General features: G+C 41.6%; 1 protein-coding gene across 1 annotated transcript; it reads left to right on the forward strand.

The window, feature by feature from the left end:
- On the forward strand, nt 1-14,083 carry mtmr11 (myotubularin related protein 11). The gene is made up of 17 exons (XM_083907292.1): nt 1-191; nt 3,350-3,419; nt 5,550-5,686; nt 5,785-5,854; nt 6,017-6,156; nt 6,601-6,685; nt 7,880-8,027; nt 8,585-8,672; nt 8,960-9,048; nt 9,408-9,535; nt 9,900-9,978; nt 10,141-10,211; nt 10,532-10,704; nt 11,047-11,217; nt 11,363-11,581; nt 11,745-12,065; nt 12,191-14,083. The coding sequence occupies exons 1-17, from the start codon at nt 135-137 to the stop codon at nt 12,626-12,628; spliced, it is 2,484 nt and encodes an 827-aa protein (XP_083763418.1). The 5' UTR covers nt 1-134; the 3' UTR covers nt 12,629-14,083.
- Nucleotides 14,084-15,847: the final 1,764 nt, after the last annotated feature.

Raw genomic sequence — 15,847 nt, forward strand, 5'->3', positions numbered from 1 at the left:
GAACAGTCGTTAGCTTAAAGAACAACCGTTAGCTTAAAGAACAGTCGTTAGCTTAAAAGAAGACCTTTATTTCACTGCTCGCTCGTGTTCGCTCGTGTTTTTCCGGAGACGTTAATGGTGAATCGTTTTTAAAGATGTTGACAGGATCAAAAAACACGTTTAAAGTCAGACAAATGCTCCCAGATATCAAGGTAAGACTTCGCTCTGTGATATTTATGTTTTTATTCAAACTCTTGAATAGTTTTTATTTATTTAGTGTTAGAGAAAGAAAAAGCGCAGCATGAATTCTGACTTTAATGTTGTCTTTGTAGTTTTTAGGTGTGGCTCTAAAACTCTTCTGTAGAACTCTTATTGTTCCTCTGAGACACTTTTAACGTATGTTATATTAATATAGAATAGAATGATGTGTTTTGTGACTGAACAACAAATAAACATTACATTCATAGTGATTATGAGGAAAATTCTGTTCATTTAATGACTATAATATTAAAATAACCTATTATATTAATATAGTGTTGTTATTGGCTGGTCTTTATATCAGGTATAGTAACTTTATACAGATATTGTGTTTTTGAACGTTCATATTTCCATCACTGCAGTTTTCACTCAGGAATTGGCCTTTAGTTAACGGTGGTTCAGTGGGAGAGGAAGTCGTCTTTCAGGTTTAAGTTGTGGGTTCGATTCCAGGCTGTGAATGAGTGTGAACCATCACTGACGTTTCATCCTCGCATCTTCAGCCTTTTCATGTGACCTGAACCCATGAGCAGAGGTTTACTGCTGTAGGTAAATGTAGGTCACAGATAAATCTGAAGTCACTGATGTGGATCATAACTTTTATGGTGATGTTAAATCTGTGGACTTTGGTTTATGAAGGTTGTTTTCATGTTGACGGTGAGATAAAACAGTGAAGACTGTGACTTTGTTCTTTCTTTAGTCTCAGCTGTGTGATCTCACCTCCACCTTCTCAGCACATATTTAAGAACCTCAGTCGACCACATGAAATGTCCTTGTAAATCATTGTTGTTCAGGTTGTGTGTGTTTGTGTTCTTCAGGACGATGTCAGGGAAAGTCATTTATAATAATAATAATAGTTCTACAGTGTCTTGATGGAGACGTGAAGGATTGTGAGTGAATCTGAAGGTTTTCCTGTTTCTTATTAAGAGAATCTGTTTTAATAGAGACGACAGCGTCATGTGACTGTGTTCACAAACTGCTCACTCCTTCTTTTCCTTTGTGTTTCCTGGCTTCTCTTCTCTTCTCTCTTCTCTTCTCTTCTCTTCTCTCTTCTCTCTTCTCTCTTCTCTTCTCTTCTCTCTTCTCTTCTCTTCTCTTCTCTCTTCTCTTCTCTTCTCTTCTCTCTTCTCTCTTCTCTCTTCTCTTCTCTTCTCTTCTCTTCTCTTCTCTTCTCTTCTCTCTTCTCTTCTCTCTTCTCTTCTCTTCTCTCTTCTCTTCTCTTCTCTTCTCTCTTCTCTTCTCTTCTCTTCTCTTCTCTTCTCTTCTCTTCTCTTCTCCCCCAGTTATTTTCACCAGCCACAGAGTAAAACACTAACAGATGCCTCTGGAGGGGGGGGGGGGGGGGTGAACTGCTCAACATCTCAACTGTACTGATCTCTGTGGAACCTCTAATGTCTATGTATGAGAATGTGACTGAGGCTGGTGATGATGATGATGATGATGATGATGAAGGTGATGATGATATGATGATGATGATGAGATGATATGATGATGATGATGAGATGATGATGATATGATGATGGTGATGATGATGATGATGATGGTGATGATGATGAGGATGAGATGATATGATATGAGATGATGATGATGACGATGATGATGAGATGATGATGATGTGCAGCAGCCCACACACACACTCATGTTGGTTTCACTTCCATGAGCATGTGTTAATGCTGAATTTGGAGCAGATGGTTGTGGGGGTTTTCACTTACTGAATCTTCTCTTTAATCACAGTCTTTAAACCATAAACTATGATGGACCTGCAGCTGATGGCTATTTTTGTGTAGGTTACTGAAGAAGTTTGGCCACAGTCGCAGAGGGAAGCCATGAGCAATGGAAACTGCAGCAAACGTTGGCTGCTGTCGCTAACGACCAAGAGCTGCAGAAGGAAAGGGCTAAAGTGAGTCAGAAAAGGGCTAAAGTGAGGCAGAAAAGGGCTAAAGTGAGACAGAAAAGGGCTAAAGTGAGGCAGACTGAGGCAGAAACGGGCTAAAGTGAGTCAGAAAAGGGCTAAAGTGAGACAGAAAAGGGCTAAAGTGAGACAGAAAAGGGCTAAAGTGAGGCAGACTGAGGCAGAAACGGGCTAAAGTGAGGCAGAAAAGGGCTAAAGTGAGACAGAAACGGGCTAAAGTGAGACAGAAAAGGGCTAAAGTGAGGCAGACTGAGGCAGAAAAGGGCTAAAGTGAGACAGAAAAGGGCTAAAGTGAGGCAGACTGAGGCAGAAACGGGCTAAAGTGAGTCAGAAAAGGGCTAAAGTGAGACAGAAAAGGGCTAAAGTGAGGCAGACTGAGGCAGAAACGGGCTAAAGTGAGTCAGAAAAGGGCTAAAGTGAGACAGACTGAGGCAGAAACGGGCTAAAGTGAGGCAGAAAAGGGCTACAATGGTGGAATAGTCATTGAAATATAGTTTATATCAGCAAGAACTACTACTGTCTAATCCCTGTGGTAGACTTACCATCTTACTTCTTATCTTACTAGATCATCATAAACACTAGTTTTAAGCTGAACAACAGTGTTTTAGGGCTTTAGTTGTTCTTTAACTCTCGTATAATCATATGTTTGGAGGTTGACTGAATATGGACCGATAAACGTAAATGACCTCTCTGTAAGTGTTAGCGCGGCTAGTAGCAAAGATAAGTGGAAGCATATGTTTCATTGTGCAGCTCAGTTTATAATCTGCTACTTGAAGCATGTAAATGACTAGCATATGTGCTAGTGAGCTCCCAGCCTGATGATGGAAACTAAAAGTCATGGAGCTTTGTGTGCTTGGCTTTTTGTCTTTGTCTGAAAACGAGTCCACGGAAACGAGCCGGGCTTTGTTGACAGAAGAAAACAGTGTTGACATTTAAATGTAATGAGCTGAACCACATAAACACATGTGATGTGAAGCCCACACCGTGGTCTGGAGTCAGAAATCACCTGATAGTTTTGTAGGCACCAGCAGCATCGTATCTGTGCTGAGTTCCTGTTTGTGGGAATGTTGTCGAGCGACACAAGATCTAATGCTGTGTTCCTTTTGATTTTTACATGTGTATATGTATATGTACTGTGTATATGTATGCAGTGTTATGTCAAATACAAATGATGTATTGATACACATGATGTTTCTCCTGCAGGAGAGGATGCTGAGTCAGAGTGGGGTGAACGCAAGAAGTCGAGATGTCTTTGGACTTCGTTGTCTACCAGGTATCTCATTATTTACTCTTTATTATTAGGTTTAAATGACTTCATTGTAAACATGGCTGCCTGCAGATTTCAGCCACTTATCAAAAGGCTCACCTAATAACACACACATGTATGTATGTATGTATATGCCTGCTTAAAGGTCCAGTGTGTGTCATGGTTTTAATTTGGTTGAAATTGAGGATAAAAACATATATATGTGGGTATTGGTTATTAGCCTTAGCATTCCTCATTTTGTATATCAGTAAAGTCTACACTGGTGCTGACTGAATAGTTTGGTTATAAGATGAAGGAATAGTTTGTGCTGTGTGTGTTTTCATGTGTGTGTGAGTGCAGCTCCTCCCAAACACACTGTTTTAATGAGCTTTGACTCACACACACATCTATTCTTAGCTGTTAACGTTTGACTGTGAAATGTCGAGTGTCTTTATTTCACATTCTCTCTCCTTCAAAAACACTGTTTTATTCTCTCACAGCTGAGACCTGTGATTCAACACAGACACAGTTGAGCTACAGGTGTTGTTACATAAGAGAAAACACTGAGAAGAGACTTTTGCAAAGCATTCCTTCACACTAAGAAATCAAAGTACAAGACTGTACTCTATCAGGGTACAAACACTGTACTTTTATCAGTGTTTGTACTCTATCAGGGTACAAACGCTGTACTTTTCAGTGTGTACATGTACATACAGGTACATTTGTTTCACTAGTGGTGCAGAAATGTTAGATAAGAGATTGTAGTGAGCAGTAAAAGCCTCCACACTGTGGTCAGCTGTTATCAGTGAAGTGATGTCAGAGACTTCAGCAGAGCTACAGTAACTCTGTCATGACTTCATCATGTTTGTTTAAATTAAAGCTCTTTTACTCATCATCAGCTAAATGTATAACATCAGTAATTCACGTTATTGGACAGTTAATGGACAAGGAAATGATCTGTTAAGTAGTTAAGTGTTCAGTGACACATTCACTTTCTAACACAAAGGACTTACAGAGTGAAAGGTTCACATTACTGTCACACAACTATTCTCTGTCTCTCTAAACCAAACTAACATAACAACATTTACCTGAAAAAGACCTGTGTGATGTTTCTGTCAAACATCATGTGATGTTGTTGTGATGTGAGGTTCTCTGTTTATCAACAGTTTCTCACTAACTGAGATCATCTAAACATCACTTTAGGTCACTTTTGACTGTAGTTTACGGACATTGTTCAGTTTCTGTGGTCTTCTCATGTGACACGGAGACACAGGACGGCAGAAACCGAGCCGGTCTGTGGGAGGTTGAGATGGTTGAGCTGGATCAGCACAGGTTAGCACAGGTCAGCACAGGTCCAGCAGCTATAGGTAGATCATGTACCTTTCACTATACTCTGTGTTCACACACAATGGCATCAGGATCAGCCAATCCCCTTTCTTCTTCTTCTTGTCTTAAATTACTGCAGGATTTAAACGCTGTCAATCAGCTTTAGACCTCACTGAGTGATAAATGAGGAACTGGAGCATTAATATGATCTCAGCAGGAGGATGATGAGCCTCATGTGTTCGTTAGTCATAGAACTCAAATATAAACTGTGGTTTTTATAATGATTATAGATAATGACACTGACCCACACCATTGTTCCTCTCACAGTCTTATTTCTAAAGATAGAGATTATAGAGATTATAGAGGAAGCAGCAATCGTGCTCTTTTTCTGAAATAAAATCAAAACATTTTGCAAACTGTGGCCAAAAAATGTTCTGGACAGATTTTTTTCTCTGTCCTCTGTTGCCATGGTAACCTACAGTCTCACAAGCAAAGGCTCCATTATATAATAATGTTGCCAAGTGACCACCTTCCTCAGTCAGTGATACAGTTACTTTGATCCATAAGGTCTTTATTGTTCTTTCCCTTCACATTTACATTTACATCATCTGCTGCACATGAAACAAGAAGTTGTCGTCCTGTTGTTTTAAGGCTGTTTTCTTCAGCCACTTCCTGCTGCTTGTTGTTTTTCTGTCTATATACACTTCCTGTCATTTATCTTATTAACTTATGAACGTTTTACAAACATTGTTATTATGGGACACACTCATAACAAAAGCAGCCTTCAACTCCTTCCTGTGACCTCTGAACTCTTGTTTTTGTGGTCACCAGGCGAGTGTGTCCTCCAGAGAGCTGTGATGGTGAGGAAGAAGCTGACGGCCAGAGAAGGAAGAGGTTGGTTATCTGGAACTCTGTTCTGTACTCAGTTCAGAGTGGCCTTTGTGCCTCAGGACGCTGCTAAACCTGATGTGAGTCAACACATGACTGTGAGATCATGTACTACTACATACACACTTTAAAAAAGTGTCTTTACCTGTTAATAATGTTGATGATAATAATAACACAGGACAATGCAGACCCGGTGCTTTTAGGAGATCATGATGTGGCTTTGGCTTCCATTGACAAGGTGGTGGTTGGTAAGAATCATGTTTTTATTCTTGTATATATGTCTAGGTTCAGTCACAGTTGTGTACAGTATGTGAAGGATGGACGTCTTTAGATAACCTTTAATGACAAATGCATCCATTTTAAGATGTTAGTGTTGTGTGTTCTTCAAACCGTTGTGCGTTGTGTTGCAGTGGGTCCAAACAGAACCAAACTTGTGACTCCAAACTCTTCTCTGAAGTTCACACCAGAGGAGCTGGTGCTTTACTGTCGAGACATGAGAGTCATCTGCTTCCTGTTTGACCGCCTCACTCCTGACGCTCAGGTCATAGAGGTGTGTTTATGTCTTTATGTCTTTTAGGGATTACATCGTGTAGATCTGTCTATCTCTGATGATTCTCTCAGTCCACTCAATTCCAATTTAAAAGGCATCATAGTTGCATCAATGCACTTTTTATTGTAAATAATTTACAGTACAATTGTAGATGATAATTCAAACTCTAAAGATGTTGAATGAAGTTGTCCAGCAGAGGTCGCTGTGATGTCAGCATCTATGTCAGTTTTGCCTGAGATGTGCTGAATGTGCTGAATATGCTGAATATGTTCTCCTGTGCTGGATACTGTGATTCAGAGTCTTAAAGAGAAGCTGATCTGTGCCATACAGCTCTAATGTGATGGAGAAAGCTGATGACCTTTGACATGTCCATGACCTTTGACATGTCCATGACCTTTGACATGTCCATGACCTTTGACATGTCCATGACCTTTGACTCCTCAGATAACTTACTCCATCTCCAGGACCTACCAGCCTCTCAAACCAGGCTCACTTTTATCTTTCCAAAACGCTGCACTGGGGAGTGTTGGTGAGTACATGAACATATCTATCCTCAGGTACACTATAGTATATACACAACCATATATATATATATATATATATATGCACAACCATATATATATATACACAACCATTTAATACTGTGACATTATCACAGTGACGATGTGCATCACAGTGCAAGATATGACGATGTAAACATGATTCACGTCTGTTTTAAAACAGTGACGTAAACACAAAAGTGTAGATGATCAACAGTCACATGACTCTGTCACCTGATGCAGTGGACTCAGATCAGTGGACTCAGATCAGTGGACTCAGATCAGTGGACTCAGATCAGTGGACTCAGATCAGATCAGTGTACTCAGATCAGGTCATTCAGTCTGTCTGTCACTCTGTTTATTGTTGTGCTTATTTCACACTTTATATGAATATTCATGAGAACAACAGCTCAGTGAGAGAGAGAAACGCCCACATGAAAGAATGTGAATCACAGCTGAAGATCAGGTTGTTTTTCTTCATGTTTCACATCCAGATCTGACATCACTGCTGCTCAGAGACTCTTTCTGTGGGTCTCCTCCTCCTCCTCCTCCTCCTCTTCCTCCTCCTCCTCCTCCTCCTCTTCCTCCTCCTCCTCCTCCTCCTCCTCCTCTTCCTCCTCCTCCTCCTCCTCCTCTTCCTCCTCCTCCTCCTCCTCCTCTTCCTCTTCCTCTTCCTCCTCTTCCTCCTCCTCCTCCTTCTGCTGCTAGTGGAGAATATTAAAGAGGACCCTCATGTTTGCGTACAGACCATAATAACATAAATCCTCTCTGATTGGCACTTTGACGCAGTGAAAATATTGACTTTGAAACCAAGTCCAGATGTGAGGAAATATCTGAGTCTCAGTGAGAACAGAAGAGATTACTAATCCTAACTCATCACAGATTAGGAATGAAGTCAACAAACTGCTCAACCTTTGAATATATGAAAATATGAGTGCACTGTACTATACTGTACATGATGCTACGACAAAGCTAAGCTGCTAACACGTGTGTGTGTGTGTGTGTGTGTGCTCTGCTCATTTTAATGAATGTTATTCAGTTTAATGAAGCTATTCATTCAGGAAAGAGTTGAATCTGAGCTCGTTTTATTACAAACTAGAATCAGAAGAATATTTGCACTTGATCTAAAGACTGATGATTAGCTTCATGTAAACTGATGTCTTTGAATCACCGTCCTCCTCCAGAAATGAAGCAGTTTCTTAGCAACCGTCGTCGAGACGCCAACATGAACTGGTTTGAGTCCACGTCTGAGTGGGAACAGGAGCTGCAGAGGTGTGGAGCTACTGGATGGAGGGTCAGCTCAGTCAATGACCGCTTTGAGATGTCCACAAGGTCATAGCACACACACACACACACACCCCCCCCCACACACACACACACACACACACACACACACACACAGTCTGATGCAGAATGTATTTCCATCTTTACCTTGAACTAACCCTCAGTGTCTGTGGGTCAAACTCAGCGTGAACTACTTTCTAAATCCAGCCTGAAAAGCTGCTCCATGTTGTCAGAACACGTCATGGCTCATAATCTGTGTTTAAATGTAAACTGATCAGAGAGAACGTTAACATCTCTGTGACTGATCTGACAGACAGACTTCTCTGTGTGTGATATCTACAACATTCAAAAACTAAGGACTGACAGTCGTTCACTCTGTGTCAACTGAGATTAGCTCAGCAATATGAAATCTATAGTGAGAGAGAGAGAGAGATATTATCTGATGATTTATAGTGGCTTAATAATCAGTCTATCTTTATTTTTGACCTTACTGCTCCATACAAAGACTACAGTGTAAATCAGGTCAAAGTTGTTGGTGATTTGAATATAAAACGATCTACGATATCTGTCTTCATTAATCTGAGATTCTCTTTTCTTCTGCTCAGTCTGTCCAGGTTCATCGTGGTTCCTCAGAAGGTTTTAGAAACAGAGCTGAAGAAAAGCTTTGCTCACTTCAATGAAGGACGTATTCCTGTGAGTAAACATGACGTTAGTTCATCTGTGAGTTAGTTCATCTGTGAGTTAGTTCATCTGTGAGTTAGTTCATCTGTGAGTAAACCTGATGTTATTCATCTGTGAGTAAACATGACGTTAGTTCATCTGTGAGTTAGTTCATCTGTGAGTTAACCTGACGTTATTCATCTGTTAGACTCTGAACAACCAAACATGTTTTCTTTGTCACAGCAGAAGAAGCTGAACAAACATTATTATGAATAAATATAAAGTTGTATAAAGACATGTTGACTTGTTCCTGTGAGCAGCGCTGGTGTTGGAGACATCCTCGAGGCAGTGATCTACTGAGGATGTCCAGCTTCCAGAACAACATTTACCATGAGAAGGACGACATCAGGTCAGTGTGTGTGTGTGTGTGTGTGTGTGTGTGTCTGTGTGTGTGTGTGTGTGTGTGTGTGTGTGTGTGTGTGTGTGTGTGTGTGTGTGTGTGTGTGTGTGTGTGTGTGTGTGTGTGTGTGTGTGTGTGTGTGTGTGTGTGTGTGTGTGTGTGTGTGTGTGTGTGTGTGTGTGTGTGTGTGTGTGTGTGTGTGTGTGTGTGTGTGTGTGTGTGTGTGTGTGTGTGTGTGTGTGTGTGTGTGTGTGTGTGTGTAAAGCTTTATAGGAAGTGTTTTCTCATGTAGAAATGATAGAAATGAGGCCACCATCTCAGTGAGAATCATGTGTGTGTTGTGTGTGTGTGTGTGTCCTGCTCTGTAGAAACCTGGAGATGATCCTGTTTGGTTGTCAGTCGTCTTTGTGTGTGGTGGTGGAGCTGGGAGATGAGCTGCCGTCACCTGCTGACATCCAGCTGTCACACAGTCGTCTGAGGGCTCTGTGTTTAGGAGGTGGGTTAAAACACACACACACACACACACAGTGACACACACACACACACACACACACAGTCAGCTGGAGCGTAGACTGTGTGAATAATCTCAGTCTAAAGCCTGTTTATAATCCACAAACAAACCTTTCTAATGATATAAATGTAAATAAGTGTGTTGTCAGTTGTGCTGTTGTCTCCTCAGAAATAACCTCATGACTTTACATCTTCTACAATAAACATAATATTAAGACTTTTCTTCAACAGTGACCCTTTCATAGACACGTGAATGATTTATTCAGATTATTTTCATCTGCTTGTGTCTAAATGTTTAAAAAACTCTTTCATGTTGTGTGATTATAAAATGTCTGGTTGTTGTTTTGTAGATATCTCCACATCTGTTTCAGTTCCTGATGATAAATGGTTATCTACTCTGGAGAGCACTCACTGGCTGGACTACACCAGGTAAACATCATCAAAGATGGTCTGCTCTCCTTTAAGACTGAAGAAGAAAAGTGGTTCAGTCCAAACCTTAAACCTCTGGTTCTCTTTATCTAATATTATCTCACATGACTGAAGGATGAATTCACTGAACGTCTTCTCTTTATTATCTGGATCTTCTTGTAGGTCATGTTTGAGGAAAGCTTCAGAAGTGTCCTGTCTGCTCAGTGCTGGTCACCTGACTGTGGCTCTGCAAGGTGAGTCATGTGATTCCAGACTGCAGCTCATATTATTAATACATTCATTATTCAGGGTTCCTCCGTCCCATTGACCCTGGTTAGAACATGTTGTGAAGAAGCTTTCAGAGCCTCAGACGACATGCTACATGCTCAGTTAGCCTTCATGCTACATGCTCAGTTAGCCTTCATGCTACATGCTCAGTTAGCCTTCATGCTACATGCTCAGTTAGCCTTCATGAACGTGGGTTAGGGTTAGACATGGACTGAAGGTAAACCCAGACATGGACTGTGTGGTGTTATAGTAACAGACTGATGTCTTTGTCTTTGTCCTGTTGCAGAGACAGAGGACAGAGACATGAACTGTGTTGTGTCCAGTCTGGTCCAGCTGATGTGTGACCCTCACTGTCGGACCCAGCATGGTTTCCAGAGTCTGGTTCAGAAGGAGTGGATGATGGCCGGTCATCGCTTCTACAGCCGCATCAACTATCACCGTGACAACGACAAAGAGGAGGTCAGAGGTCAAAGCTAATCTGCTCTGTGTTTATACGTCAACATGTTTCCATAGATAATGATTCACTCTTTCATCATCCGTGTTATTAACACAAGTTTGTGATGAAACCTTAAACATTTCATTTGAATCAACCTTCTTTTCTGATAATATTTCAATCACTTTCCCTTCGTCTCTCTGGTCCGTCTTCTATCTGTCTCTGCGTCCTCCTTCCTTTCCTTGGACTTCCTCTCCTCCTCCTTCCTTTCCTTGGACTTCCTCTCCTCCTCCTTCCTTTCCTTGGACTTCCTCTCCTCCTCCTTCCTTTCCTTGGACTTCCTCTCCTCCTCCTTCCTTTCCTTGCAGGCTCCAGTCTTCCTCTTCTTCTTGGACTGTTGTTGGCAGTTGTTCTCCCAGTTTCCATCTGACTTCCAGCTGAGTGAGGACTTCCTGTTAGCTCTTCACGACAGCGTCCAGCTGCCCATCTTCTCCAGCTTTCTGGCTAACTGTCAACGAGAGCGATGCAAACGCTCACAGGTAGAGGGCGCCGGAGAGCAGCTCAATGTCTTCATTCAGATAATAATCATGAGCCTTTTGTTGAAGTTATAGTGAATGACACTTTACATTTACACTTGTTAAATGTAAAGTATTGATCAATTGATTGACTCGTCCTCTTCTTCAGAACCATGGACAGTCCTACACGCCTGTCAACGGCTGGACAGACGTGCTTCATCCCGACTCTTCCTCAGACCCATGTGACCCTCCTCTTCCTCCTGTTTGGGACTGGACTCTTCAGTACAGCAAACACAGACGAGACGGCTTCACTCAGCCCGTCGCCTCCAGCCCTCGTTTACAACCTCTGCTCAATGGAAACCTCAACACTAACACAGACACTCACAAGGTAGAGGTTAGGTCAACCCACTGCTCTGTCATGGTGTCACATGCCCTCTTGTGGCCATTGTTGGCCTCTCTGTTTGCAGTGAGGCTCCATGTGTCACTTGTGTATTTGTTCTTCAGATGTTTCTTGATGAATGAACTAACAAACTTCTTCTCACTGAGTCCAGCAGCTGACTGACGTCCTCCCAGGCTCAGTCTTTCTCTTCTCCAGAGGAACCTTCTCCTGTCCGTCTAACCTGCTTCCCTGGCGCAGCACAAGTTCAGGCATTTACAAAAAGAGCCACAGGAGGGCGCCGTCCTCTGAGGGCGTACCCGGCCTGGAGAGGCTGCTAAAAGCTTGGGCCCTGACCGAGATTCCCCAGAGCCTCACTTCAAACTCTGGATCTCAAGGACCAGTGGAGCCCTTTAAGCCTTTACTGCCCGTCCTGATGGGGCCTTGCCTGGGCCTGTGGAAGGAGTGCTACCTGCGGGGGGCGCTCCATGCACAGGTATGTGAGGAAAAAATAAAAATAAACAAATTCTGATGATCACATAACTCCAGAAAAGCCTCTGATGTGCAGATTAGTCTGAGCTTTTGATGGACAGCTGTAACCATGTTGTTGTCCATCCTCAGGCTTTCTCACATCCCATCTCTGCAAACCACCTCCACCCTGTGGACCGACTGTCTGTGGAGGTTCAGCAGCTCAAAGACAAACTCTCTCAGGCGTCCACGACCTCGGACGTCAAGTCGACCACGAAGAGCGCAGAGCGTCAGCTGACCGACGCTAACCTGAACCAGAACAACGGCACCTTCCTCTTTCCAGCCTCCAGGCCTCATGGCCTCATGTTTGTGTCCAGGGTTTCTGCTCCTCCTACGTCCATGAACCACCACAGCTCCTCCTCCAGAGGCCGGCCCCCGACCTTAGCCACTCCCCCCCGGTCAAACCACAGAGACAAACACACCTTCCTGTTTGGACCCTCCTCATCAACAGAGGCTCGTCCAGAACAACGTTATTATCCAGCTCCAAACAACGCCAAGCTGCCCAAGAGCAACGGATCGTTAGCTTCCTGATGTTTGTTCTTCTCTTTTCTCTTCTACAGACTCAACCTGAGCAAAGTCTCTGTGATGTCATCGCCGTCAGCGACATCATCAGTGACGTCATCAGTGACGTCAGTAATCTCCACGTTAAGTGTGAACGAATTCTAAAGACCAGGTGAAAAAAACAGTAACGAACAATTCTTTTCTTAAACGATGAATTGTTTGGTTCATAAACTCAGAAAATATTGACAAATATTGATCAGTGTTTCACAAACTGATCAAATGTCAAAAAAGTGATTCCTTTTTTAAAATATGGAGCAAAGAAACCAGAAAATATTCAAATTTAAGAAGCTGAAAAATCAGAGATCGACTCAAACAACAACTGAAAACATTGATTTAATGATGAATGAACTTTGAGGATCTTTGATGTCGTGATTATCTCAGTATTTTAGAAGGTTTTATAGTTAATTATGAAACATTCTGCACAACAAGACCAGAGAAAACGAACCCTAACTATAGGAATAAAGACGATGGTTGATATGAAGTCACACAGAACACTGCAGGAGGATTTACAGGTAAATATAAAGATTTGGAATATATTTATAAGACGTCCATCAGAAAGATGCTCTTTACTACGATGTTTACGTCGTCTTCATGTTTAAGTCCATGAGTAAAAAATACTTTTTATACTTATTGATAGTAAGAATAATAATGTTTAACAAAAAAAACATCAGTGTCATCAGCTGATTGTTTGAACTAACCTTTAACCTTTTGTGACCTTTAACCTGTCATGGTTTCTGCTCTAATCTCACAGTGAAGTAGATTATCGTTTTTATTTTTTAACTTCAGCCGCTGTGACGTCTGTGCTGGAATTTAGGACATGAGCTATTTTAGTTTGGTTAGGCCTAGATTCAGACCTCTGAGGTCTAGATTCAGACCTCTGAGGTCTAGATTCAGACCTCTGAGGTCTAGATTCAGATCTCTGAGGTCTAGATTCAGACCTCTGAGGTCTAGATTCAGACCTCTGAGGTCCAGATTCAGACCTCTGAGGTCTAGATTCAGATCTCTGAGGTCTAGATTCAGTCGCTGAATATTTCTGCACTTTTACATCATTTCAAGCTTTCGTTGTCGTGTTAAAGGTATTTTTGACATCGTCTGATATCTGCCCACATTTAGTATTCATGTGATCGGTGCAATGAAGAATTATTATTACGTATTCTTATTCTTCTTCTTATTATTATCATTATTATTATTATTATTATTAATATTATTATTATTGCTTTATGATGTTTTCTTATTGTACCTTGAGAAGGTAAAAGTGTTGTAAACAAACTGCTGCTTCAGTGTTTACGTCTCAGTCAAAGACTTTGTCTGTGGTTCAGCCCCTCGACGATGATGATGATGATGATGATGATGGGTTGGATTAGAAATGGTTGTAAATATTTATCAATATTAATATTAGCATATTAGCTTAGAGTCTCAGCCTCTTCATGGTAGTTCCTGCTGCTCTGTATCCACAGAGTTCATGTTTTTGGTACGATTGTCACGTCAGTGTTTGCCTGATGTACATATTTCTTTTTGTATCAGCATGTTTTTTTATCCTGATAAATAAATCAAGTTTCATAAACTCTACACAATCCGCTCTCATACACAAACTTTATTTCCTTTTTTAATCAAAGTACTGTACGTTATGGTCTGCATGGCAGCGCAACAACAGCATCAACACGGAAAATACAAACCTGCTTCTTCAGAATAAAAAGTGCAAAAATGCTTCAATACTTCAACAGTCAAAATACTTGTACAAATCAAAATACTTGTACAAATCAAAATACTGCACAGTTGACTTCACATTAAAGCTCCTCGTAGACGAGTCGCTGCACATTCATTAAAACCTGATGAATCAGCACAATAACAAAGTCTCTTGTTGACACTTGAACATATAAACGGTGTCAGAAGCTCAGACGTCACAGAAACTCTGAAAAGAGATAAAAACACTTGAGTTTGGATGTTTTTCACGTTTTGCTTGAATCAGATACTGAAGACACTTCATTGACAACAGGAAAGAACACGTGAATATTTCAGAATATGTTAGAAAACTCAGCAGTTTTACATCATCACAGATGATTCACTGCTGTTTATAAACTTTAGTTTTCAGGCAGTAAATGTTGTTGAATGTGAGGAAAAGTGATGACGTTGTTCTCAGGTTGTCATGATCAGACGAAGCTGCTGCTCAGTAACACACGTCTTTTTCTTGGTTCCTCATAAACAAACTTTCATTAGATGATCGTTAGTCGTCGTCTGAAGTCGCTCTTTAGTTTTAACATCCATGATGGAGCTTTCATTTCAGCCCCAGGGACTCTCAAACTCCTCTGTGCACCGCTGATGATGATGATGATGATGCTGATGATGATGATGATGATGATGATGATGCTCCAGGGTGCTGTGGGATCCACAGAGGAACCCTGAGGAGGTGGAGGGCTCCAGAACCCCTAGAACCTCCAGAACCCCCAGCTGGCGCGTGGACTTGCAGATGGGACAAGGATAATCGGACAAACCCTCGATGTCCTCGAAGGCCAGGTTGACGATGTGGTCGCAGCAGGAGCTGCAGTAGAGATGACCACAGGAGAGACGCTTCAGACGGCTCTCATACGTGATACAGCACTGACAGTGAGGAAGGTCACGACCCACAGACACAGACGCTGAGCCTGTCAGTGAGCTGCTGCCGTACAGACTGCTGCTGCTGTTTTTGCTGCTGCTGCTGTTTCTGCTGCTGTTTGAGTTCATCTTGGTCGGAGACCTGAGACGACAGAGGACACAGGATTATACGAGATTATATCATCTGCTTTGGTTTGATGATGACGATGATCCAGATCAAGTCAGAACATCAGTGAACATCACACAGGTACTGTACATGTAATCTACATGTACTGTACATGTAGATTACATGTACAGTACATGTAGATGTAGAGTACATGTAGATGTAGAGTACATGTACTCTACATGTAGATTAGAGCTTTTTTAAAACATATTTAAAATGAGAGCGACAAACTAATGTCAAACAAACGAGTATCAGCAGCTCAGTTTTCAGAGAACACACACACACTCACACACATAAACACACTCACACACACACACACGTTCTGACCAGGACTAACTCAAAGAGCCTTTACTGAAGTGTCCCTGAAAACAGCTGCAGTGACAATGACATTATAATAACATTGTTACAATAACATTGTTACATTCTGATCATAT

Source organism: Microchirus variegatus (assembly GCF_963457635.1).
Source record: "Microchirus variegatus genome assembly, chromosome: 20".
Taxonomy (NCBI): domain Eukaryota; kingdom Metazoa; phylum Chordata; class Actinopteri; order Pleuronectiformes; family Soleidae; genus Microchirus; species Microchirus variegatus.